Raw genomic sequence first — 27,700 nt, 5'->3', positions numbered from 1 at the left:
ACTGAAACAAGAGTGATGATTTTTGTTGAGGGTTGCTAAATTGATAAATTATAATTTTGCTTTTATATTTTATTAGACTTACTTCCTCCTCCACAGTAATTTAGTATAATCCCCCCAATTTTGACTTTTGTTAAAATTCTAATTTTTGTCAGTATTTTTAATTTGGTATGGGTAATCTATAATGAGGTTCTTGGATAGTGATCAATCTTAAGGAACAGTTAATGTGTGCCACTCATTCAAGTTTACTTGATTGCAATTTATTTCATCTCTGGAATTCATAACTACCTTTACTGAAACTCAAAGAGGTACTGTATTATCTTTTATATGTCCTCTGTCTACAAAAAAATACAGCTTCCTGTACTGAGGATAATGAATGGTAGTTTGTTTTTATTTTATTTTTTTATTTTCATCAAGCATGTATTAGAAAGCATATACAATAGTATAACATGATTATGAATACATGAAATGGATTAGAATAAAAGGCAACATTAGAACAGGGATGGTAGGCACACTGGCGCTTTTATGCACATCTCTTAAACTCCTCTTAGGAATGGAGTGAGTAGACAATCTAAGGTTAAAGTTGGTTTAGGGAAGAAACTACAGAGTCAAGTAATTGTTATATGCTGGTTTTTTGTCAGGTAATTGTTATATGCTGTTTTTATCATTGTTGTTAGCTGCCCCGAGTCTATGGAGAGGGGCGGCATACAAATCCAATAAATAAATAAATAATGTATTCCAGACATTGACAATTTTGTTACTGAAGTCTTTTTTTTGCAATCAAGTTTGGAGCAGTTTACCCCAAGTTTGTATCTCTTGTGTGCTCTTGTTTTTATCTTGTTTTCAGATATTTTCACAGGCAATTTATGGTAAGATAAATAATAATAAATTATAAAATTTCCATTTATTTATTTGACATATCCTGTCCTATGCGTATTAAAGGTTTAGTATGAAAAGAAGTGTAAAATTACTAATCCAAATAAAAATACTTTGGATTAAAAAGTAAAAGAAAATGGGCGGCCGAATGCTGCTACTGAAGTATGATGAAATCCTCACCCTTTACTTTAGATAATCATTGAGCTCTTTCTTGTCTCGAAAAACAAGTTTGTGACTGGCTAGATTTGTACTTTTTAAAATGGTCTTAGAAAACAAAAAGTGCTCCTTTAATTTGTGTTTGTATACTGCTGAGCTGTTTCATCTATGGCTTGCTCTTGCTGAATTGAAAACAGATTGAATATTCTGTAGCCACTTTGCTTTTTGTGGCAGCGTAACTTTGGAAAGCTATGCTTTGAAGGAAAGATCTGGCACAGCATACTGAACACCTATTGTAATACTATGATAGAGCAATGCTTTGCCATCTCAACCCACTTCTGGCAAGACCCAGTTTCTCACAATCCTTGCTTTGTGTTGCTTCTGTGCTGGAATGATGGATATGAGAGACTGCTTGCTGGCTGTGGATCCCAAGTCAGTTAACCCTTCTGGAGCTATTGCTGTTCTTGCAAAACTGCCTTAAAATTTGTGCAGCTCCCCTAAGAATCCTCTTTTTCAGAGTGGCAGGGTGCCAGACTTTGCTTTTGTAGTTTTTGTTTGTGAAATTTGGATTTGGCCAGTGACCCAGTAGGCGGAGAGAGAATGAGAACGAAATTTCCTGGGATTGTAATGACTACTTCTGTGTCTTTGAATATAGGAAATATCAAACCTTACTGCAATTCTTCTATCATTGCAAGTGCATCATTGTTATAAGGGAGCAGGGAAGTATTCTATTTTTCTGTGTGTTCTGCAAGTGTTTAAGGTTCCTTGTGTGCTTTAAACACTTGCAAATCCCAGTGTAAGACATTATCATCGTGTAGGAACAAGAAAACATGCCTACGTTGTAACTGTGTTTGTTTTGTATGATAGCATTCCCCCTGAAGTCCTCATAGCCCTGACCCTCCTCTGAAGTGAATATTTTATTGTATTGAATATTATATTTTGATTGTTAATTATGACTGCTGATTATGTGTATTCTGTCCCAATGCAATGTATTGATTGCTGGTATTTGGATCTTAATTCTATTATTGTTTTTGGTTTTTCATATTTATTTTATTCTTTTTTATTCTCTTATTTTAACCCTAATGCATAGAGTTACTTTGAAGAAGTCCTGAACAGACTAGCATGCACTGCCTAACAGTATTTTCTCATGCATAACAATGTACAGTGATACCTTGTCTTACAAACTTAATTGGTTCCGGGACGAGGTTCTTAAGGTGAAAAGTTTGTAAGACGAAACATCGCAAAAACACCGAAGTCCTCGAAACCCCACCTCCGGACATCTGTGTTTTTGCAATGCTGCAATTTCACTGAGGCTCCCCTCGATGGGAAACTCCACCTCCGGACTTCCGTTGCCAGCGAAGCGCCCATTTTTGTGCTGTTGGGATTCCCCTGCATCATCACAAAAACACAGAAGTCCGGAGGCGGTGTTTCCCATGGAGGGGAGCCTCAGGGGAATCCCAGCAGCGCAAAAACGGGTGCTTCGCTGGCAATGGAAGTCTGGAGGCGGGGCATCGCAGCAGCGGCGGTGGGTTTGTAAGGTGAAAATAGTTTGTAAGAAGAGGCAAAAAAATCTTAAACCCCGGGGTTGTATCTCAAAAAGTTTGTATGATGAGGTATCACTGTACTGTATTTGTTATCTGCTCTAGGATCCTTTCCATTGGGGATTGCTGAGGTTGCACAATTAGGAATAGATTAGGATTTTATGTCTTTTAGGACCACTATGGACATATCTATTTATTTATTTATTTATTTATTTTGTCCAATGCACAATGCATATTGAAGAGGATAGACATGAGTTATTATATATAAAGAAAGGATATAAAAGTCCAATACACAATGAGGGTTTTAGTAGGTATATATCAATATACACATAGTAAAATACATGATGAAGGTTATAGAGGAGATACTCATAGTAAAATATATCTAAGAAATAGTAGAAAAGAAGATATAGTAATAGAACATATCAATGAAAGAATAGAAGAAGAGATATAGGAATAGAGGAAAGGTTTATAGGGGATATAGGAGAGCAATAGGACAGGGGACGGAAGGCACTCTAGTGCACTTGTACTCGCCCCTTACTGACCTCTTAGGAATCTGGATAGGTCAACCGTAGATAATCTAAGGGTAAAGTGTTGGGGGTTTGGGGATGACACCACGGACATCTTAACTATACTTGCTTCTATGCATCCAGTAAGACATATGCTGGATTTTGTATTCTATTCAGTGTAGTTAGGACCTGAATTTTGAAAAATTTCTTGTTGATTCCATTATTATAGACAATCACTCCCTGGTCAAGTTTACATTTCAGGTAACAAACCTCTTCAGGATGAAGACACTGTTAAAATGTTTTGAACCATGCTGATTTGTGGAAGAAAGAGAAAGATAGTTCAAGTGATTGACAGTATTGCTTTCAAGTGACATTTTCTCTCCCACTAAGCAGAATAAACCATTTGATTTACTAGGTACCTGAGAGTGTTGAAATGGATCGTCTGATTGACGAATTATTCAGACAGATCAAACTGAATGTAGATTTTATCTCCGATACAACTGTCATTGGCCCAGGAAATCTATACAATTGTAGTCCAGTTTCAATTATTCCATTTCTGGAAAAGGTAACTGAAAAAGAAATAGTCATTTTATAGTTCCAAATACAACTGAGACACACAGATTATCTGGATTTAGCCAGGGTATTATATTGAAATTGTTCTGGTTATTTGGTGAATAGCCTGTGCTAGAAACTGGTTTGGAAAATTGTTTTGTTTTTTGTGGCTGTTCTTTCTTATAAGCAATCCATACTCTTGCACATTGCCTCTGTATGACAGTGGGCTGGATAAGGGAGAGCAAATAGCACACCATTTGTAAATAAAAATCAGATTTTGGAGTTTGAGGTTCAGCCAGTTGTGGATGAAGTTGTACTTTCCTCGAAAGAAAAGGTATTCAGTCTCGGAGTGCTCCTTGGTTTTCAGTTGTGACTGGAATTATAAGTAGAGAAAAGTGTCTCTAAGTTGCATTTGGGACAACTAGGCTGCTTACTGGTAGCAATAATTGTTTAAAGGATCACCTCTTCCACTACAAAAATTCAGTCATCTTTAATGTAGGATCTGCATTGATTACCACCTGCTGATTGGGCACAATTTTTGTAGTGGAGCATTGAATTTAAAAACCTTAAATGACTTAAGGCTGTTAAAGGATAATTGTTTAAAGGATCCTCTCTTCCATTATGAATACACCCAGGTTTTAAGTTCTGCAGAGGAAGCTTTTTTGAAAATGTTTCTGCTGTCGAAAGACCTGTCATTATAACAAGCCAAAGAAAACCTCCTTTGGCTTTGCTGCCTTTGTGCTCCTGTGTTGCATTTGGATGCTGCTCTCTTAGTATTTAGAAAATCTGTTTTTAAAAGAGCTGCATGTCTTTTGCCAGATGTTTAATTGATTTTAGTGTCATCTTTGGGGGTTATTTTAGATTGTTTTTCTTCTATTTACATTAAGATATATTAGTTGTTTTACAAATAAATCAACATTTTAATGAATTTCCTATTAGCCAAAATTAGAGCTCTCTAAAAAGTAGTTAATTGTGGGGGGTTTTCTATCCTAAAATATATTTCAGTAGCAAACATCTGAAAGAATTCGTCTAAGAATAATACCTGATTTTATGACTCCTAGAATGTTTGCCCTGACTGTCTCATTTGTGCATACAGTATTATCTGTTTCTTAATTGTTCCCTGATCCACTTAGCTTTCTTATTTCTTGTGAAATCAGCCCTTCTTATCTACAAAACTGGTTTTTCTCTTTGTAGTTTTCCCCCCCTTCAGTTACAGGAAGTGGTGGGGGGGTGTAGCCAAAGGGACATTCAGACTAAAAAGGAACAATAAAAATGTAGTAATAATGATTCATCTTATTTTGGCTGCCAGTGGCAAGGAATTTTAAGCATGTGAAGTGCTTTTGTGTTGCTAAACTTTATATCATCCAATTTTAGATTTAAGTTTATCTAGAAACCCACAAGCTAATCTATGTGCATGTGCTAATTATGTTGTAGGCCAAGGATTCTTTGTTAACATTTTAAATCAAGAAGTCAAAATTCTTTCAATAATAAGAAACATTGTTTTCAATGTTCTCAAATAGAGAGAAAGCACTTTAAAATAAAAGGATATTTTTAAAAAAGAAATCCAACAAAATACTAGTATGGTGCGTCTTTCAAAAATAAATGCCTCTTTTTTTAAAAAAATGATATTTTTATATGGTTAGTTTCTATCTCTGCTTTTACATATGTCTGTCCAATGATAATAATTAATCCAGGCTTTCATGGAGTTGACATGCCAATAAAATTGCTTATTATTGTATACAAACTTCTACATGAACAGATAAAGGTACAGAGTTGAGTTTCTTTTTAGAGCTTGGAAGTACCTGAACCACTCTTTTGTTCTACAGTGGCTCTCAGTGCAGGGCTACCTTGTTATGTGGCTTTCTTACTTGGTATAATTTTGGGATCCTTTTAAAGCCACCTTCTTGTCCAAGTTTCTGCCAACAGTCACATCAGAACTGAGTGGTTTTTTTTCACTTCCTGTCAATCTTTTTCTGACTCAGTTAAAATTTGGATGACACTGAGTGATACTATATTGAGGACTAAGATATGAATAGGATTTAATTATACCAAGGAAAACATTTGTAACTTTATGTATGAATGTCAGGCTGTGCTGCATTTTTAAATCCCAGGTGATGTGTTTAATTATGCAGATCATTTTTCAAATGTCATATTTTTAAGGACGTTTTCCCCTTTTCATTCAAACATGTTCGATTCTTTGACACTGGCTGGACAAGTCCCTGTATTTTTCTTGGCAAACATATTCAGAAGTCCTCCTTCTTAGGACTGAAAGAAAGTGGCTAGCTCTAAATCATCTCCTGGATTTGTGCCCATGGTAGATAAAAGTAATAAAGTTGGGATTAAAAAAATCTAAAAAAGAAAAAATCCCAACCTTTCTGCATAGAAAGCAAACAAATGACAAAACTGAGTTACTATACGGAGTAATTTGCTTCAAGTCTGATCCTGCTAAGGTACAACCATGAAGTGGGAGAGATAGATAAAACACAGGAATTGTTGGCTGAACAATGCACACAATTGGCCCCGATTAGAGAGTGGTATTTGGACTGATTTTGACAGAATATTTGGGATTTATGCTGGTTAGTTTGTGCTTGTGTTGTGTCTTGTGTGCACTTCACCTTGTCAGCCAGGCAGCCTAACAGTGGCCTTTTGATGTATATTTTTTCTGTTTAGGTATGACTCTGGAAAGGATGGATACATTGACCTTATGGAATTGAAGCTGATGATGGAGAAACTTGGTGCACCTCAGACACATTTGGGTCTGAAAAATATGATCAAAGAAGTCGACGAAGACTTCGATGGCAAGCTCAGTTTCCGTGAGGTACGTGCTAGTAAGAAATATATGCAATGCAATAAGAATGTGGAACTTAGCTGTTACTTCTGCTTTTCAGCTTTTAGAAAAAAAAATAGAGAATGTGCAGTACATTAAGAATAAGATTTCAGTACCCTATTTAGAATAACACAAGAGGATATTAAAAGACATAAATTCCCAAAGGAATTATAAAGAATTAGAATTTTCTATTTATACATCTCCTCTATCCAGCCCAAACTTTAAACTATGGAAGTCTTATGCTTTAAAGATGCTGAAATCCAAACTCTGCAATATTATTTGACTTGTATAGCATGTTAAGTAATGCTTACTTGGTAGTAATCTACTTATTTATTAGCTTTATATTCTGCCTTTATTTTGTGAGATTCATGCATTATAAATGCATAGTGCTCGTATTCTTATTTTCCTTACAATTAGAACCACGTGAGTTAGATTGAGCTGAAAAAAAGTGATCCAAAGCAACCCACTGGCTTCCATGCCCAAGGGAGGATTAAAATGTACTTTAAGTGGGGAGAGTACCGGTTGCACTGAGCCATGCATGAAACAATAGACTATAAAATGCAATGGAACCAGTTTGGTGCAGGAGTTAAGGCATCATGCTAGAAAGCAGAACATTGTGAATTCTACTTCTACTTTAGACATGAAAGGTGACTGGGTCACTCTGTCTGCCCTTTCCACCTCAAAGGGTTGTTGTGGGAGAAACGGGAGGAAGAATGAATATTAGATATGTTTACCACCTTGAGTTATTTATACAAATAATAACAGTGGAATATAAATACAATATTGGTTTTGTTCTTACTAAACAGTAAGATATGTTCCAGTTTGCTTGGTTTTGACTCAGTATATTGGGTAAGAACTATAATTGGACTGTAGGGAACATGCTATGGATTTATAAGCCTCCTGTTCTCCTCCTCTTCCTCTTTCCCCTTGTATGCTCCAATCACTCAGGCACATTCTGTATTGAACACAATAGGGATTACAGTACTGTAAAACCCAGCTTTGCCACCAGGCATGGGGGAATTGAGATATCTCCCCCGGGCCTATACAATTTATGTATGGTATGTTTGTTTGTATGTATGTCTGATTAATAATGGGGTTTTTTAAATGTTTTTAAATTATTAGATTTGTTATGAATTGTTCTATTGCTGTTGTGAGCCGCCCCGAGTCTACGGAGAGGGGCAGCATACAAATCTAATAAATAAATAAAATATCCAAAACAGAATCAGAAGACAATCCAAATAATGTTTTCTGAACCATATTTGGCACTTACATAATATTTTATCCATATCGGAGCCATTCATTTGTTGAAATTAAGAACTAAGAGATGAATTGTATATATGTACATAGTCAAGGAAGGGTTAACTTGGAAGAAATGTTCAGAAACATCTTGTAAGCAAAAAAAGACAAAAGCGTTACTTAAGTCTTTGGAACAGAAATAATATTAAGGGGGAAAAAATCAGGTTAGCCCCTGCATGACTCAGTAGAATGCAACAGGAAAGGAAGGAAAAAGTACAATCACACTTGTGAAATTTTGTTATTTTAGCCTACATTGAAGTATCATTCTCATCCTTCTGTGAAGTTGCATTTTGGATTGATCTACATTTAGGAGAACAGGAAGAACCTCTTGCCCTACAAAAATAGGCAATATTCACTTGCTGGGCACTACCCAAAAACATCCCAATAACGTTCTTCAGCTTCAAATATTATGGCATGGTACACAGTGGATAGTCCTGCACAAAACAAGTGCCTCTTTCAGTCAGATATTGTACATGCATTGTGAAAGCCATTCTTTATGGAACAAAAGTTTAAGAGAATCACCCACTTTAAGCAATGCATGCTATGTTTTTTGTACTGTATGTGGGAACAAAAGAACTTCACTCAAAATTTATTTTATTTATTTATTTATTATTTAGATTTGTATGCCGCCCCTCTCCGCAGACTCGGGGCGGCTCACAACAAAGTGAAAACAATTTACAACAAATCTAAATTACTGTCTAAAATTTTTTTAAAACCCCATTTTCTAAACACACATACATACAAACATACCATTCATAAATTGTATATGCCCGGGGGAGATGTCTCAGTTCCCCCATGCCTGACGACAAAGGTGGGTCTTAAGGAGCTTACGAAAGGCAAGGAGAGTAGGGGCAGTTCTAATCTCCGGGGGGAGTTGGTTCCAGAGGGCCGGGGCCGCCACAGAGAAGGCTCTTCCCCTGGGGCCCGCCAACCAACATTGTTTAGTTGACGGGACCCGGAGAAGGCCCACTCTGTGGGACCTAATCGGTTGCTGGGATTCGTGCAGCAGCAGGCGGTCTCGGAGATATTCTGGTCCAGTGCCATAAAGGGCTTTATAGGTCATAACCAACACTTTGAATTGTGACCGGAAGTTGATCGGCAACCAATGCAGACTGCGTAGGCATATATTAAAATCCCTCTGGAGGCATATATTAAAAATTAGCAACAAGCTGATATTAGTGAAATTGCATAGACATGCACCTACGATAATGATTTTAATTGTTCAATATTTGTAATGTTAAACTGACTCCCAAATTAATAGTCAGATGTCCATAAGAGACTGCTTGACGCATCCCAGAGAGTCAAGGAGTCTGGCAATATGCTATGAGGTATACATTTTTGTTATATAATTAAGAAGCGTTTTGTGAAAATGACCAAACTTTGTGAAGATGCCCAAAGCATTAGTTCTTATGAATATCCCTGAATATAAATATCCCTGGATCTCCCTGAATATAAAAAGCCAGAGATATACACTGCTCAAAAAAATAAAGGGAACACTTACAACACAATATAACTCCAAGTAAATCAAACTTCTGTGAAATCAAACTGTCCACTTAGGAAGCAACATTGATTAACAATCAATTTCACCATGCTGTTGCGCACATTCAGCTTTGTACAGAACAAAAAGTATTCAATGAGAATATTTCATTCAGATCTAGGATGTGTTCTTTGAGTGTTCCCTTTATTTTTTTGAGCAGTATATATATTTATTATTTATTTATTTATTGGATTTGTATGCCGCCCCTCTCCGTAGACTCGGGGCAGCTAACAACAGTAATAAAAACAGCATAAACAATCCAATATTAAAACAGTTAAAAACCCTTATTATAAAACCAAACATACATACAGACATACCATGCATAAAATTGTGAAGGCCTAGGGGGAAAGAGTATCTCAGTCCCCCCATGCCTGGCGGCAGAGGTGGGTTTTAAGAAGCTTACGAAAGGCAAGGAGGGTGGGGGCAATTCTAATCTCTGGGGGGAGTTAGTTCCAGAGGGCCGGAGCCGCCACAGAGAAGGCTCTCCCCCTGGGTCCCGCCAAGCGACATTTTTTAGTTGACGGGACCTGGAGAAGACCCATTCTGTGGGACCTAACTGGTCGCTGGGATTCGTGCAGCATAAGGCGGTCCCTGAGATAATCTGGTCCGGTGCCATGAAGGGCTTTATAGGTCATAACCAACACTTTGAATTGTGACCGGAAACTGATGTAGAAATTATTTGATTTTGTCTAGTTGCAAATAGTATACTCAGGTAATTCGCTAAATGGATATGTAGCCTGTTGTACTGAATGAATTGTAATCTGGAAGGAACAGTTTGGGGCAAGGGCAGATTGATATCAACAGGTTCCTTCACTCTAGGACTAGATCTTAAATATGAGGAGGCCCATCGTTTCCCTCTCAATTGGGAAGAATCTTATTTGTTATCAGATTTTGCAGAGAACATTTTCAAAGTGCTGTTTTGGAGTGCCCTTTCTCAACTTTAATAGGTAACATGGAAATAAGTATTTATTTATTTTATTTATTTATTTATTTTGTCCAATACACAATGAGGGTTTTAGTGGGTATATATCCATATACACATAGTAAAATACATGATGAAGGTTATAGAGGAGATACTCATAGTAAAATATATCTAAGAAAAAGCAGAAAAGAAGATATAGTAATAGAACATATCAATGAAAAAATAGAAGAAGAGATATAGGAATAGAAGAAAGGTATAGGAGATATAGAAGAGCAATAGGACAGGGGACGGAAGGCACTCTAGTGCACTTGTACTCGCCCCTTACTGACCTCTTAGGGATCTGGATCGGTCAACCGTAGATAATCTAATGGTAATTACTTGTTTTGTACCGATACCAGAGAACAGAACAACAGAGTTGGAAGGGACCTGCTTGGAGTCTTCTAGTCCAACCCCCTGCCTAAGCAGGAAACCCTACACCTCTACAGACAAATGGTTATCCAACATCTTCTTTAAAACTTTCAGTGTTGGAGCATTCACAACTTCTGAAGGCACGTTGTTCCGTTGATTAATTGTTCTAACTGTCAGGAAATTTCTCCTTAGTTCTGAGTTGCTTCTCTCCTTGATTAGTTTCCACCCATTGCTTCTTGTTCTACCCTCAGGTGCTTTGGAGAATAGTTTGACTCCCTCTTCTTTGTGGCAACCCCTGAGATATTGGAACACTGCTATCGTGTCTCCCCTGGTCCTTCTTTTCATTAAACTAGACATACCCAGTTCCTGCAACAGTTTTTTATATTTTGTAGCCTCCAGTCCTCTAATCATCTTCGTTGCTCCTCTCTGCACTCTTTCTAGAGTTTCAACATCTTTTTTACATCGTAGTGACCAAAACTGGATGCAGTATTCCAAGTGTGGCCATAAATATGCTTAATATTTATAATAATTCTGCATGGAACTGTTTTTGAACTATTGGCATGACGCTATTGAATAACTTTCTAGATTTAAAAAAGTTTCACTTGATTTTAGTTTGTTTCTGGGAATATTTCCCATAATCAATAAAACCCTGAATGGTTTAAGAGTAGAATATCCAAATTCTTCTAGGAAATTCTCTTCAGAAATATCAGAAATGTTCTCTGGCTGATCAGACTCTTCACAAGAGGAGGCAGGTTTAAATCTTGTGATTTAAAGACATAGCGAGAATGATCTTGAACACGGGTGTCAACCTCGATCGCATCACGTGATGTATTGCGACAATTTTTGTCTTTGTGGAGCTAGCGTGGATGTGGCCTGCATGTGACGCCTCCATCCTGTGGGCCGTCAGTTTGACGGCCTTATCTTGAGGCACAGGAGGAAGAACTACTATCCGGATGATAGTCAAATGAAAGGAGATACTGTAAAAGAAAAGTGGGAGGCGGAACACATTCATACTTGAAAGATTCTGTTACTGTAACTTTATAATAAAAGGAATACTAATCCACATAAATAGCATTCCTAATTGATCTACCTTGAAGGACCAAGGAAATTCCTACCACTCTGGTATACCCACCTCTGTCGTCAGGCATGGGGAAATTGATTCCCCTGGGCCGTTTCCGTTTTATGTATGGTTTGTATGAGATGTATGATTGTTTTTTATATTAAACTGTTTTAATTGTTGGATTTGTACTGTTTTTGCTGTTTTGAGCTGCCCCGAGTCTTCGGAGAGGGGCGGCATACAAATCTAATTAATAATAATAATAATAATAATAATAATAATAATAATAATAATAATAATAATCCCATCTGTCAATTGCAAAAGGCCGCTTTACTTGATCGGCAAACATAATTCGCCGCTACATCACGCAGTCTTAGGTGCTTGAAATACGAAATCCAGCATAGTGATCTCGTTTGCTGTGTTGTATTGACATAATAATAATAATAATAATAATAATAATAATAATAATAATAATGCCTCTGCCGCCAGGCATGGGGGAATTGAGATACTCTTTCCCCCTAGGCCTTTACAATTTTGTGCATGGTATGTCTGTACGTATGTTTGGTTTTTATAATAATGGGTTTTTAACTGTTTTTAATATTGGATTATTATTATATGCTGTTTTATTATTGCTGTTAGTTGCCCCGAGTCTCCAGAGAGGGGTGGCATACAAATCAAATAAATAAATAAATAAATAAATAAATAAACAAACAAACAAACAAACAAACAAACAAACAATAATAATAATAATAATAATAATAATAATAATAATAATAATAGCTGTAGCATAGATGTTATGCAGCATGGGAATGGTATAATAAAAAGATAGATCATTTTTTGAAACAGGGCTACAATATTAGAGCTAATGTGGAGCAAATAAAAAGATTAGTCAATTGGATTGTCAACTAACCTGAATATTTATTTCTCATCTTTTGCTTTAATTCATAAATGACTATTTTGAGATGTACTGTAATAGTCAAAGTTATTGAAAGTTTCAACTTTATGTTCATGTGTTACTGTAAATAATAAAAAGAACTCTTAAAGCTTTTCAGTGTAGTTCATCAAAAGCATTATTCAGTTGATCTTGAGTAAGTAATAAAACTGGAATGGCAATATTACACATTAATAGTACCTTATTGCTGATCCCTGTCCTTCTTTCTTTCCTATGGTAGAATCCTAATTTTGGATATGAAGAGCAGGTTAGGTAAAGTCTTTGCTCTCCTCCTCTTTATAATTGTCATGAGCCTTGGGGAGGACATTTGTTAATAGGGGTGCAATTTTGAAAGAACACTAAGCACACATGGAAGGGTAGACAAGGCTTGCTAAGCGAAAAACGCCAGTTTAGCATCAGAACACTTAAGGGAAATTTAGGAGTATGTCAGATGTGGGTTAAAGATGAGATGAAAGCAGCAAGCGCTTTATATTTCACCAGCATTAAATGTGTGCTACTAGGGAAAAGGCATGGAAATTCCCTGAGTTGTTTTGTTGTGTTCTATGTTTTGCAATGGTAATTTATTCCAATCTATTTTTACATCTAGTATTTAATATAGTTAATTTTTCCTTCTTCCAATTATCACTCTATCAATGTGTAACTAATTGCCACATGCCATTCCAGATCAGCTCTCAAAGTAAATAACATGCATACAAAAGAACAAACTTGCAACAAGTAATTTATTTCATCAGGAATCAAGACTACATATCCATGGTTTTTCCTTGTTGCTAGTCTCCTGTTCTATGTTTCATCTAAACATCTATTTTTTTGCTGTGAAATATTTGATTTGGTCTTTGGGCTTTCCCTTTTTTCCCCTAAAGAGATTGTCACTACCCCTAGGCCTACCAGATCTGGGCTATAGACACTAGATTTTGCAAAGCATTTTACTACCACCTGGTGGTCATCCTTAATTTTGCAGTGCAGAATTTGTAACATTACAGTAGTCCCTCACCTATCGCTGGTGTTACGTTCCAGACCCGGCCGCGATAGGTGAAATCCGCGATGGGGAATTTATCGACTGATAGTACTTATTTAAGTATTTATATTGTAATTGTTTGGTAAGTTTTCATTGTTTTAAGTGTTTATAAACCCTTCCCACACAGTATTTATTTTAGATACAGTATTTAAATACAGTATTTACAATTTTAGATATATATATATTTTTGAAAAACCTGCCGATCGAGTTTGGCGGGCAGTTTAAATCTGCCGATCGACTTCCTCAGAAACCCGCGATGAAGTGAAGCCGCAGTAGGTGAAGCGCGGTATAGCGAGGGACTACTGTACTAGCAGAGTAAAATGGAATCTGCATTTGTAACCTAGTAATATATAGACTTACAAATGCAATTTTTTTAAGATTCTTTCAAGAGGAATTTATTCATGGCAGAGGTTTCTGGAATGACAGTTGTTCTCTTGAGAATTCTAAAGGGTATCTTATTCTATTCCTACAACTTCTCTTCTTTCTTAGATATATTTTACTATGAGTACTGTATATCCTCTATAACCATCATGTATTTTACTATGTGTATACCCACTAAAACCCTCATTGTGTATTGGACAAAATCAATCAATAAAAATATATAAATATATAAATAAATAAATAAATAAATAAATAGTCTCTTTAAACACTAGAATATGATGTGTCTTCATTTGAAGCTTTGCTACAGATATGTTGTTTCTTTATTTTATGAATAGAGATTATGAATAGAGATTTTATTTGGTAATAATAATAATAAAATAATAATAATAATATAATAATAATAATAATAATAATAATAATAATTTATTAGATTTGTATGCTGCCCCTCTCCGAGGTACCTGAACATATACAGATGGTACGAATTATATCCGTAAATACTGGTATAATATTGTGAAGAATCTCTAAAAAGTCGTCACTGTGAACATGGTGAAATTACCAGCTACTTATCTAGAGAGAACTTTTTATATTGCTGTGCATAGAGATGATCTGGATTTGGCAGCTCCCACCTGACCTCTTCCAGCTGTTTAGATGAGTCATTCCCATGTGCCGTTCTTTTTTGCTCTGTCAACGGGTATTACAATGTGTTTCTCAATTCTTGTGGCCAAGTGGGGGAAATCTGCCCAATAATTCTGAGAACTATAATCCCCCTACAAACAGCTATGCCTGTGTACATACTGTTCTGGTTTCTGGTAGAACTTTAGCTATTACAAATAACTCTTACTAAATGCAGTATTTCATAAACAAAGAAACTCCATCTTTATTTCTCTTCCCTTCCGTATTCAAAATACAGTTCATACTAGCACATTCCTCTTCCTCCCGTTATCTTTCCTAATTGCATTCCTCATACATTCCTCCCAGCCTTCTCCGTTTAACACGATTTATGTACTCACAGCATGATTCAAAAACAGCAGAAATGACTGTAAAATAACACAGAATGCCTTTGCTTGCTTGGGAGCTGAACGGAAACCTTTCATTTTCGCCCTGCAACATTGAAACTCCACCCTTCTCCCCCACTGACCCCCTGATGTACCAAATACATCACTACAGTATTTAACCCATTCCTCCCCTTAATATCTTCTTCCAAACACCTGTTCTTTACGTTTTTGGACCCTTCTGAATTTAGGATTGACCCAGCGAACGTCTGATTCCTCCTCGCTAGATTCTGGACTCATAGCTACATCCTGTGGCCGGCCTCCCACCTGTTCTACTACCTGTAACCCCGGGCCCACCACTAATTCATAAACACTATCTGTATCAGAGTTCTGAATTTCTTTATCATCCTCCAACTGACCAGGAGTATGTACAACACATACTGGGCTACATTTGTATTCCGTGAACTAGAGTGTCATTGAATTTGAAGAGCTTCTTGTTAATAATAAATACCGTATTTTCCGGCGTATAAGACGACTGGGCGTATAAGACGACCCCCTAACTTTTCCAGTTAAAATATAGAATTTGAGATATACAGTACTCGCCGTATAAGACTACCCCTCTTCTGTACATCATAGACCTGACTGAGTCTAGGTCTATGATGTACTTGCATTGAGAAAAAAATCATTTCTGAACATGATAACACAATATTTTAATTACTAATGATGAAGATCTTATTGTTAAAATTATGAATGAATTATTTAGAGAGAGAGAGCCAAGTGGGAACACTCTTCTGTCTATCTCTCCATATGTCTCTGTCTATCTGTCTTGTCTGCCTCTCATATTTCTCCTCACCACAATTAAGTTTATTATTATAACTCATCATAATTTGTCAACACAAAAAGGTGAACCTGGCTATTTTTCTTTCTCCTACCATCTATTCTGCAGGTATCTTTCAGTCTAACATGCAGCATGCTGACACCTATGTGAGAATCTATTATGGAATGAGAATCTGTATGTGATATCATGATATGGCAATCCAAACAGCCCATCCATTTTTTCCTCTTTCCGCACTTTCTGTCTTTATCCTCTTGCAATGTCACTTAAACAGATTTTAACTTGTCGGGTTTAATTAGTGACCCTGCCAATTTTCAGTACTGTGCAGTGTGCTATGATACAGAGCAGGGTGAATAATATGACCTCAGCTTTTAAAGTTATTTTAAAATGTTGCCTAAGAAATATGGAAAGATGATTCTTTTTGGAGGAAAAGTACATTTTCAATGGTTAAACATAAGAACAAATACAAACAGGCAGAAATAAATGCATCCAGTTTAACATTCAATTTTGCAACCACTAATAATGTTGGTCAAGTAGGTACAAAAATACCTGGGGAAATTATCAAAGTCTGGGAAATGGGTCCCTTGTCAGTTAAAAGGAGTGCTGATTTACCACCTGCTAGAGCAGTGATTTCCAACCTTTTTTGAGCCGCAGCACATTTTTTACATTTACAAAATCCTGGGGCACATCACCAACCAAAATTACACAAATCTAATAAATAAATACATACATACATACATACATACATACATACATACATACACACACACACACACACACACACACACACACACACACACACACATAAATAACCCCCTCATATATACAATCCCATGTAACATCCCCTTATAAATACAGTCAATCATCAATCATCCCTCCTCAAATTTATACCACTGTCTCATTTCTGGGTTCTTCTCCTGTCTTTCCCCCTTTTCTCTCTCATGTTTCTCATTTCTCTCTCTTCCTCCCTTTTTCCCTCATTCCTTCTCCCTCTCACTTCTCCTCTTTTTCCATCCCTGTCTCTCCCCCCCCCTTACGTGTGTGTGTGTGTGTGTGTATACACACTCGAACCATTTCCAAAACCAGTTGAGGGCTGGGGTTTTTTTCTCTTTTATTCTTTTCAAACACAGGTGTGGGCTGGGGGGGTGTTTCTTATTATTTGGGTGCTTTTTACCATATGCTTCAAGAATCACCTCTCTCCCTCTCTCTTGTTCTCTCTTATTTTCTTTCTGAGGCTCCTCCCACAACGGTGGCTACAGTGGCGCTGGCGATCCGGCCGCTAGCCGCTCCGAGCGCTGTGGGAACGCCCACCCCTCTCACAGTCCGGTCCCGAGCTGACAGTAAAGGGGCTGCTTCCCATCCTCCTTCTCAGAAGGTTTCCTTCTGAGCAAGCTGGCAGGAGGATGGGAAGCAGCCCCCACACCGCTCGGAGCAGCTAGCGGCCGCATCGCCAGTGCCGTTGCAGCCACCGCTAATGTAAAGGGGCTGCTTCCCGGCGGCAGGAACGCCTCGCCTCCGCTACTCCCGCCGCCGCCTTTGCTCTCCCCGCCGGGCAAGAGGCAAAGGCGGCGGCGGGAGTAGCAGAGGCAAGGCGGAGAAGAAAGAAGCGGCGGATAGCTGCAGCAAGGGCTCGTTATGCCGGCTACCCCCCGCAGTTCCTGCCGCCGGGAGTGGCGCTCCACCCCAGCAAAGCCGGCGAGGGAGCTCCGGAATCGGTTGGTGCTCGCCCGACGCCTTGTTTTTTTATTTCCCCCTTTGGCAAGGGAGCGCTCGAGGAGACAGCGTCTTGTGGCATCGCCTCCCGTCGGGTTTACGACGAAGGGACGCTCAGCAACTTCTTTTTCCTTTCGGCGCCATAGCCACCCGCAGTCCCCGGAGCCGGCGGGTTGAGGCAAAGGGCTGCGTTTCCCTTCCCTCCCTCCCTCCTGCCCCCGTCCTGAATGGAAGCCTCGCTCCGGGATCTCTGCCGCTTGCAAACTGGGCGGGCGGAGCGGACCCGCGCTCACTTTCGGCTCCGGGGACTGCGGATGGCTATGGCGCCGAAAGGAAAAAGAAGTTGCTGAGCGATGCCGCAAGACGCTGTCTCCTCGAGCGCTCCCTTGCCTCCCGAACTCCCGCCTGTGAAGAGAAACCAAAAGGGGAAATAAAAAAACAAGGCGTCGGGCGAGCACCAACCGATTCCGGAGCTCCCTCGCCGGCTTCATCAACGCGCTGCTGTTGCTGCTGTTGCTGCTGTCGCTGCCGCCTGAGGCGGCGGCACTCGAATCTGGCGTGGTGGAAAATCTTTGCCTGCCTCCAGATTTTCCACCACGCCAGATTCGAGTGCCGCCGCCTCAGGCGGCAGCGACAGCAGCAACAGCAGCGCTTTTTCCTTTCGGCGCCATAGCCACCCGCAGTCCCCGGAGCCGAAAGTGAGCGCGGGTCCGCTCCCCCCCCAATCCCGCTCCCGGCCTCCTCCCGCCCGCGGCTGTGGAATGGGCGCAGTATCCGGCCTATAAGACGACCCCCCACTTTGGAAAAGATTTTCAGGGGTTAAAAAGTCGTCTTATACACCGGAAAATATGGTATACAGTATAAGGAAGCTTTCTTGTGAAGGTGTTATATGAAGGTGTTAATGTTGATTTATGCCAGGTCTTCTACCCCTGAGGCACCCTATGCTCCATTTCCTGCTCCTCAGGGTCCCTCCAGGCCTTGTGTCTGCTTCCCTTCCCAGCAAGCTCCACACCCTTCTCTTTCTTTCTTTCTTTCTTTCTTTCTTTCTTTCTTTCTTTCTTTCTTTCTTTCTTTCTTTCTTTCTTTCTTTCTTTCTTTCTTTCTTTCTTTCCTTCCTTCCTTCCTTCCTTCCTTCCTTCCTTCCCTCCTTCTACATACATACATACATACATACATACAGACATACTTGTTTATTTGTTTGTTTTCTAGGCCGCCCTTCTCCTAAGACTCAGGGTGGCTTACAACACATTGATACGTAACAATGCAAGAAATTAAAATTAAATAAAACAACACTATCAAACATCCATATAAAAAACCTCCTTAACTTAAACATATCACAGACAGCCCACGTCATGCAACTCTGTCATATCTCCAACAGTCAGTCAATACTGGCACAAAGTAACCAAGTTCAGCAGCCCCACGCCTGCCAGCATAGATGTGTTTTTAAGCTCTTCCGGAAGGGCGGGAGAGTGGGAATAATACAGATCTCTGGGGGGAGTTGATTCCAGAAGGCAGGGGCAACCACAGAGAAGGCTCTTCCCCAGGGCCTGCCAGCCGGCATTGTTTGGCTGATGGGACCTGGAGAAGGCTGACCCTGTGGGCCCTAACCGGTCAATGGGATACATGAGGCAAAAGACGGTCCCATAGGTAATCAGGTCGTAAGCCATGTAGGGCTTTAAAGGTCAACGCCAACACGTCCGGAGACTAGTTGGCAAACAATGCACTCGCGGAGTGATGGCGAAACATGGGCATATCTGGGAAGGCCCTTGACAGCTTGCGCAGCTGCGTTTGGGACCAATTGCAGTCTCCAAACGTTCTTCAGAGGTAGAGGTCCCATGTCACTAATTATGCATTTACGTTTCAAAGATCTCTGGAGCTTGGGTTAAGGAAAGAGTGCAGGCTGCTTCGTTCCTGGGCCATGTAGTGAGATCTTGAAAGTAACCGCCATTTTCAGAGCAGCCAGAATTCAATGAGGCTATACTAAGAATGGTGGCCACTTCTGGAAATGCATCACATGACCCAGGAACAGAGTGTCCTGCCCCCCTTCCCTAATCCATGCAGGGATTCTATATAGGGTCACCCCCCATCTCTTTGAAAGGCAAATGAGGAAGGAGGCTGGGGGCCCAATGGTGAAGCAGGCCCCAAATCTACCGAAACCCAATGAGGGAGGGAGATGGGGGGGACACTATATATCATCCCTGCAATTCAAGGGTGAACGACTTCATGCAGCCTACAACAGCTATATCTTTGGAACTGGGTGTAAGTAGCTTTTGGGGAGTCCACCATAACGTTGAAAGTCACTACGCAAGTCCTTATTGTCAAGGACTTATGTAATATAATCGGGATGCTTTCTCAGTTAAATTCTGTACCATTTTTCAGTTAATGAATTGTTATTGATACAAGATTGGCATCATCGGTAAGATGCTAAACTTTATATTTGTATCAGCTTCCTTGCGTTGAAGTTCTATTTATTCATGAATTAGACCAATGAATTGGAGAAAATGCATCAATTCAGGAATAATGAACATGATTTAGATTAAGGAACTAGCAAAATTGCTTTAATTTGGCCAGCTATGTATTCTGTTCTTCAGCAAAGCGTTTCAGAAGCTGGCCTAAATGTTTAAAATTCCAAGTCAATTCTATAATTAGTTTTATTACAAAAGGCAGTTTCTTGACCTCATTATATCAAGAAATAAATCATATTGTTCTATTTCCATGGGCTTGTCATCGCAGCTCTGGCAGTAAATCAACTCCCTTAGTCAAGAACATCTTTATCATGCTAAGAAGATAAAAATCTGAAACAAGGGTTGAGATGATTCAGTAGCTATATAGTTGTCAGCCATTAACTTCAAAATTCCCTCTCTTCAAACGTCTGTATTGATACCACACCAGAATTCCAGGTGTGTACAATTGCTAGAAATTACCTTCCCAGCTCAGCCACCTTGATCTTAGTAATGATAGTATCCTCAAGGTTGCAAGCATACATTATGTAATACTCCTACATCCTTCTATTTTTCCCACAACAACAACCCTGTGAGGTGGATTGGACTGAAAGTGTTGACCCAAATTCACCCATCTGGGTTTCATGCTTAAGACAGATGTAGTGCCTTAACCACTAGACTATCTGCCAAGTTCCCTTGACTTTGCCTTGATCACATTCCAGCCCATGAACGAAACAGTCGAAAATCATCTTTAGCTGCTCTGATGTAAAATAGTTTTTTGTCCATTAAGCCAGCAGTGATCCATGACAGTATAATGGTGAGTATATTCTGACACACTTTACTTTGGCTCTGGGCAATTTCCTCTGCTCTATTTTTTTTTTAATCCTCCAGAAAGAAACTCCAGTTTTAAAAGACTATAAAACTTACTATTAATACAACCTGTCATCTGATGGATTAGGTGAGTTGTCAGTAAGGCAAGAGGAGGCTGCATTGGGCAGCTCGGACAATCAGCTGCCAGGTTCCGCAGCAGAAACAAGCTTTCCCAGAAGCCTAACTGCCAGAGTTGCATGAAAGGTGGGAGATTGGCTGTTTGATAAGCTTGTTTTGAGGCAGGCTGAGCTCTCTTTAAAAAAATAAAAATAAATCAAACCTACGATCAAAGGAAACCTGCTACCCTGCATATTGTCATTGCGGGGAAGTATCTAGCAAAGCGGTCCCCAACCTTTTGGGCAACAGTGGCTGGTTCCACAGAGAGAGGTTTTTCTGCTGACTGAAGGGGATGTGGTTTCATATGCTGCCTGCATCTCATGGATGGGGCTTTGTTTATTTGTTTGTTTTTTGTTTGTTTATTTGTTTTGTCAAATACATATAGAATAGAATAGAATAGAATTTTTATTGGCCAAGTGTGATTGGACACACAAGGAATTTGTCTTGGTGCATATGCTCTCAGCGTACGTAAAATAAAATATACATTTGTCAAGAATCATGTGGTACAACACTTAATGATTGTCATAGGGGTCAAATAAGCAATGAAGAAGCAATATTAATAAAAATCTTAGGATATACGCAACAAGTTACAGTCATACAGTCAACATGGGAGGAAATGGGTGATAGGAATGATGAGAAAAGCTAGTAGAATAGAAGTGCAGATTTAGTAGAAAGTCTGACAGTGTTGAGGGAATTATTTGTTTAGTAGAGTGATGGTGTTCGGGAAAAAACTGTTAATAGTCATATACATCATACTAGTAAAAAAAATAGAAAGAAACATTAGATATAATGTTTACATTAGATATAATGTAATTGTAATAGATATAATATAATATAATATAACCGAGTCTGCGGAGAGGGGCGGCATACAAATCTAAATAATAAAATAAAATAAAATAAAATAAATAAATAAATAAATAAATAAACAAACATTAGATATAATGTCCAAAGATACTTCACCAGAAGAGCCCTTCACTCCTCTACCCAAAACAGAATTCCCTACGAAGTTAGACTTAAAATCCTGGGTCTTGAAAGCTTAGAAAACATGATCTAACTATTGCCCACAAGATCATATGCTGCAATGCCCTGCCTATCAAAGACTACTTCAGCTTCAACCACATCAACACAAGGGCACACAACAGATTCAAGCTTAATATTAACCGCTCCAAACTTGATTGTAAAACATACGACTTTAGTGATCGAGTTGTTGAAGCGTGGAACTCATTACATAGTATCATCCCCTAACCCCCAACACTTTTCCCTTAGACTATCCACGGTTGACCTCTCCAGATTCCTAAGAGGTCAGTAAAGGGCGTACATAAGCGCATTAGACTGCCTTCCGTCCCCTGTCCTATAGTTTCTCCTATATCTCCTATATCTTCTCTACTATATAAGCTTCATTGTATATTATTGTGTATTGGACAAAATAAATAAATAACTAAATAAACAAACAAACAAATAAATAAATAATATTCATACACATGATACTAGTAAAAAAATAGAACGAAACATTAGATATAATAATATTCATACACATGATATTAGTAAAAAATATAGAGAAAGACTAGGACAGGGGACAGAAGGCACGCTGGTGCACTTAAGGAACTCCCCTTACTGACCTCTTAGGAATTGGGAGAGGTCAACAGTAGATGGTCTAAGGGTAAAGTTTTGGGGGTTGGGCGATGATACTACAGAGTCTGGTAGTGAATTCCATGCATCAACTACTCGGTTACTGAAGTCATATTTCCTGAGTCGAGTTTGGAGCGGTTTACAGTAAGTTTGTATCTGTTGTGTGCTCGCGTGTTGTTGTGGTCGAAGCTGAAGTAGTCGTTGATAGGAAGGACGTAGCATATGATTTTATGGGCTATGCTTAGATTGTGTTTAAGGCGACGTAGTGCGGACTGGTGCAGGTCCACGGATTGGGGGACTGATCTAGCAAGACTACAGAGTCTCTCCCATTTTATTGATGATGCATTCATTCTACTGATCACCATTTAATGTCTTGAGAAATACCAGATTTTAACTGATAGTTTAGCCATCTAGGCATTTATCAGGCACCCTCTTAATATATTAATTTTGTATATTTTTATCATACAGAAAAAATGTTGTGTGCATGTGTGTGAGAGAGAGAGAGAGAGGGAGGGAGAGAGAAAGAGGTGGGGTTATGACTCAGTTAATGGCTTTCCATTATTGCGCAATTGGAATTAAGGCATTACCATTTGGCAGTAAGGTTGAACAGTTGCTATAGAGGCAGGATAGATATTGCCAATACAGACATGTTATGCAAATTTAATTTTCAGAGAGCTCATGAATGGTGGATGGTACTGTAACTTAACCAAGCCAGTGAAGAAGGCACAACATTAAGATAGGATGACTCATGATTTCTCTAGAAATAAGACACCACATCAAGTCCTCCAAAATACGCAAGGGGATTAAATTGCAAATTTCCTCCCAAGAAGAATGTTATGTCCTGAGAAGCTGGGAAGTTTCCACTTCGGTATGACAAGGAAGTGGAACAGGAAAATTCTGACTGGCTCCTTCCCAAAAGGGCTCCCTATTTAAACCCTTGGCAAAAGCAGGCAGGGGCTGGTGTTTGCTCACTACCGTATAACCAATAAAGAGCTGAAGTCTCACGGCCAGTCTCCTGCCTCTTCAGTATCTGAACTCAACAAAGAAGATCTTCATAACAACGTCGGCCTATTGCCCCCACAATCCAGGTCCTCATTTTACCCACCTCAGAAGGATGGAAGTCTGAGTCAACCTTGAGCTGGTGATGAGATTTGAACTGCTGACCTACAGATCTACAGTCAGCTTCAGTGGCCTGCAGTACAGCACTCTACCTGCTGCACCACCCTGGCTCTTTTTTCTCAACCATGTTATTTAAACATCCCAGCGACCGGTTAGGTCCCACAGAGTTGGCCTTCTCTGGGTCTTGTCGACTAAACAATGTCATTTGGTGGGACCCAGGGGAAGAGCCTTCTCTGTGGCGGCCCCAACCCTCTGGAACCAGCTCCCCCCCCAAGATTAGAACTGCCCCCACCCTCCTTGCCTTTCGTAAACTCCTTAAAACCCACCTCTGCCCTTAGGCATGGGGGAATTGAGACATCTCCCCCGGGCCTATACAATTTATGCATGGTATGTTTGAGTGTATGTTTGCTTTTAATAAGGGTTTTTTAGTGTTTTTAAAATTATTAGTTTTGTTGTACATTGTTTTATTGTTGTTGTGAGCTGCGGAGAGGGGCGGCATACAAATCTAATAAATAAATAAAAATAATACCGGTAATTGTTTGTTTTTCCCACTGCATGAAAGTTTCTGTAGATTGTATAATATTAGGAAAAATCTAGAGATTTGATGCGCTAGCTGAGTCCCTCCATCCTACAGTTGTCTTTAGTCTCTGTACTGAATTGCAGTGAGTAATGACTTCATCATCATGGCAAGGTCTTCGTTTACAGGCAATTTGAGCCAGAGAATGTGACTCACTGAGGAATTGTTAAGTACTGTCCTAGCAAATAGTACTACATGGTTGGATGAATACACCCATTCTAACTATGGCCTGAAACAGTTTAGCAGTTTTGTAATCTTCTCCCACCCATCCCTGGGGCATTTAGGGAGTTTTAAAAATTTTATTTCAGATGCTATATTAGTAAGCTACTGGGAAAAAGAATGAAAGCTTGGGAACAAACAGTTCTGCCAGATGCTTAACTTCCTGATTTAAAAAGTATCATTATTGGTGTCATTAGATTCTACTGTCCCCTAGTGAAAAAATATGAATTCTGCACAGAATAATAGTGAAATCTGTGCTATCAATTATATGTAGTAAAAGTTGCAGCCAGAATTGTCTATAGAACTTGATAAATTATTTTGTGTTTTATCGGCTAAGGTTTTATAATTTGTCTCTACGTAGAGACAAATTATAAACCCTTAGGAGATAAAACATAAATGGAAATACCATTGAATCCATTGAGTATATGGATATGTTGAAATTTGGAATATAGTCTAACTAGAAGCAATAACTTTGGATAAAACATCTCTAAAATTTAATAGGATCTTTGGTCTTCTTTTAAACTTCTCTTTGGTCTTGGGTTTCTCATCGGAATAAGGGAGATAAAAAGTGCATTCTTTGTTCCAATCTCATAATTTTTTTATTTTTAATAGCCTTCTTTAGAGAAGCTGTAAGATTACATGCTCTTCTTAGTTGTTTGTGGGGAAGTTGGGACAAAACATTTATCTGATGGGTCTCCTCCTCTGTCAGTAGGCCCTAGTGGATTTATCAGACTGTAATGGCAATGTTTCAGCAGAATGGGGCTTTTTTTTAAAAAAAAACCCAATGTCCTAGAGCAGTGATGGTGAACTTATGGCACACGGAGCCATATCTGCTGGCATGCGAGCTGTTGCCCTAGCTCAGCTCCAAAGTGCAATGTGTGTGCCGGCAAGCTGATTTTTGGCTCGCCCCGAGGCTCTGAGAGGGTGTTTTTGGCTTCCAGAGAGCCTCCGGGGGATGAGGGCTTCAATGAAGCCTTTGGAGCCTGGGGAGGGTGAAAGACAAGCCTACTGGGCCCACCAGAATTTGGGAAACAGGCCATATCTGGCCTCCCAGAGGGCCTCTGTTTTCACCCTCTCCAGGTATTGAATTATAGGTGTGGGTACTTGTGCATGCATGATAGTGTTTATGCGTGCTTTTTCGACACCCAAAGAAAAAAAGGTTTGCCATCACTGCCCTAGAGCAATGTTGCCATGAAGGCATTAATGGGAACTATTCTATGGTGTTGGCTATATGATCACAGCTATTTGGTGCTGCTTGAAGTACTAAGTAGTTGCTCACAGATACCAATTGCTGCTGCCAACTTTTGAGTGGGAGGAGTAAGGGAAGTAACATTGCAGAAAAATGTTAAGCTAATTTTCCCCAGTGTAGTGTCACTGTGTGTGTATGTCGACAGTTGCTATAATTATGTGTTCTGTCTGGGTCCCCCCAGACGCCAACACCAACCAAAAAGAGTATCCAGACACACTGGTAAAAAGCAAAGGCAGTTTATATAATTCAAAGCAAACACAGGTAACAAAAACTGTTCTTACAGACAGGAACACTATGAAGCTTCACAGGGGTTTCACGAAGGCCAGGCAATAAAACAGGATTCTTGCTGGCAAAAACAACGCTGGAGATAATAAAACCCATGCCTCCCCCAAGTCTTCCAGACTTCTAGGCCACAAGCCAAGATCAGAGACGCCAAGGATCAAAGCAAGGTCACAGGACTCCCAATTGATAACTCTCCACAAGACTGTAAGGGCGGGCCTGCCTTTTCAACCCTGCTGAGGAGAACCACACCCAAACCCAGCTGTTGCCAATTCAGGAATGGAAATACCTTTCTAATTGGCCCCGTCTTTGAGCTGCTCGTCGCTGCCTCATGTCTATTATAGCCTGTGCGTCTTCATCCAATGAATCCAGGCTACTAGCTGGGGAGAGCCCCCCCCCCCCCCGGGGGTCTCAGGTTGCTCTCCCTCCTCCTCTTCCTGACGTTCCTCTCCCCTGTCTGCCTGGTCCTCCCCCTCCTGTTCACTGTCCTCCTCCTCTGGGCATGGATCTGGCAGAGATCCAGCCGGTCCCTGAGGAGCCTCAGGCTGAATCACAACAATTATGGGAGCTTTTAAATAAACATTTAAATAGGGGATGATCTAGCCACAAATCTTTATCTACTTGGAGCCATAAACAAATTCATTTTTGGAATAAATGCAGAGCTTGAATTTTGAATCTCCAATCTTAAATTTAGAGTTTAATTTTTATTCATTTATTTTTTTTCTAAGTAATTTCATGGCATCGGACCAGAATATCTCCGGGACCGCCTTTTGCCGCACGAATCCCAGCGACCGGTTAGGTCCCACAGAGTTGGCCTTCTCCAGGTCCCGTCGACGAAACAATGTTGTCTGGCAGGACCCAGGGGAAGAGCCTTCTCTGTGGCAGCCCCGACCCTCTGGAATTAACTTCCCCAGGAGATTAGGACTGCCCCCACCCTCCTTGCCTTTCGCAAACCCCTCAAAACCCACCTCTGTCGTCAGGCATGGGGAAATTGATTCCCCTGGGCCGTTTCCGCTTTATGTATGGTCTGTATGAGATGTATGGTTGTTTTTTATATTAAGGGTTTTAAATTGTTTTAATGTATTGGATTTGTACTGTTTCTTGTTGTGAGCCACTCCGAGTCTTCAGAGAGGGGCGGCATACAAATCTAATAAATAAGTAAGTGAGTGAATGAATGAATGAATAAATAAATAAATAAAATTTCCATTATCTTATTTTCCCTAGTTTCTTCTGATTTTCCGCAAAGCTGCAGCTGGAGAACTTGAAGAAGACAGTGGATTGATGGCTTTAGCAAAGCTTTCTGAAATCGATGTGGCTCTTGAAGGAGTAAAAGGAGCCAAAAACTTTTTTGAAGCAAAGGTAAAAACATGTGTCAGGCGTTTCAGAGTTTTCCAAAAGTTACCGCAAATTGTTAAATGTGAAGAAAATAATGACACAGAACAATTTTTGTTATTTAAATCAAATCAAATATGTATCTTGACCCTGGAATTTGGCCATTGTAATGCTACTCACAAATGAAGTGATTTTTTTTCCTCTGCACAAGCTGTGTGTACCTCTATAATGAGAGAAGCCCCACTGAATACAGTGTGTTTTACAATTGTAAGAGCCCTTCACTCCTCCACTCGAAATAGAATACC

The 27,700-nt window shown here is 39.5% G+C and overlaps 1 protein-coding gene across 1 annotated transcript in view; it reads left to right on the top strand.

The window, feature by feature from the left end:
- EFHD1 (EF-hand domain family member D1) overlaps positions 1-27,700 on the top strand; it is a 54,188-nt gene that overhangs the window by 23,277 nt on the left and 3,211 nt on the right. The window contains exons 2-3 of the mRNA XM_070753060.1: positions 6,299-6,446; positions 27,288-27,422. Coding sequence (XP_070609161.1) covers positions 6,299-6,446; positions 27,288-27,422 — 283 coding nt within the window. The remainder of the gene's footprint in view (positions 1-6,298; positions 6,447-27,287; positions 27,423-27,700) is intronic.

Source organism: Erythrolamprus reginae, chromosome 5 (genome assembly GCF_031021105.1).
Source record: "Erythrolamprus reginae isolate rEryReg1 chromosome 5, rEryReg1.hap1, whole genome shotgun sequence".
NCBI classification, from domain to species: Eukaryota; Metazoa; Chordata; class Lepidosauria; order Squamata; family Dipsadidae; genus Erythrolamprus; species Erythrolamprus reginae.
This window is presented reverse-complemented; position numbering and strand designations above follow the sequence as displayed.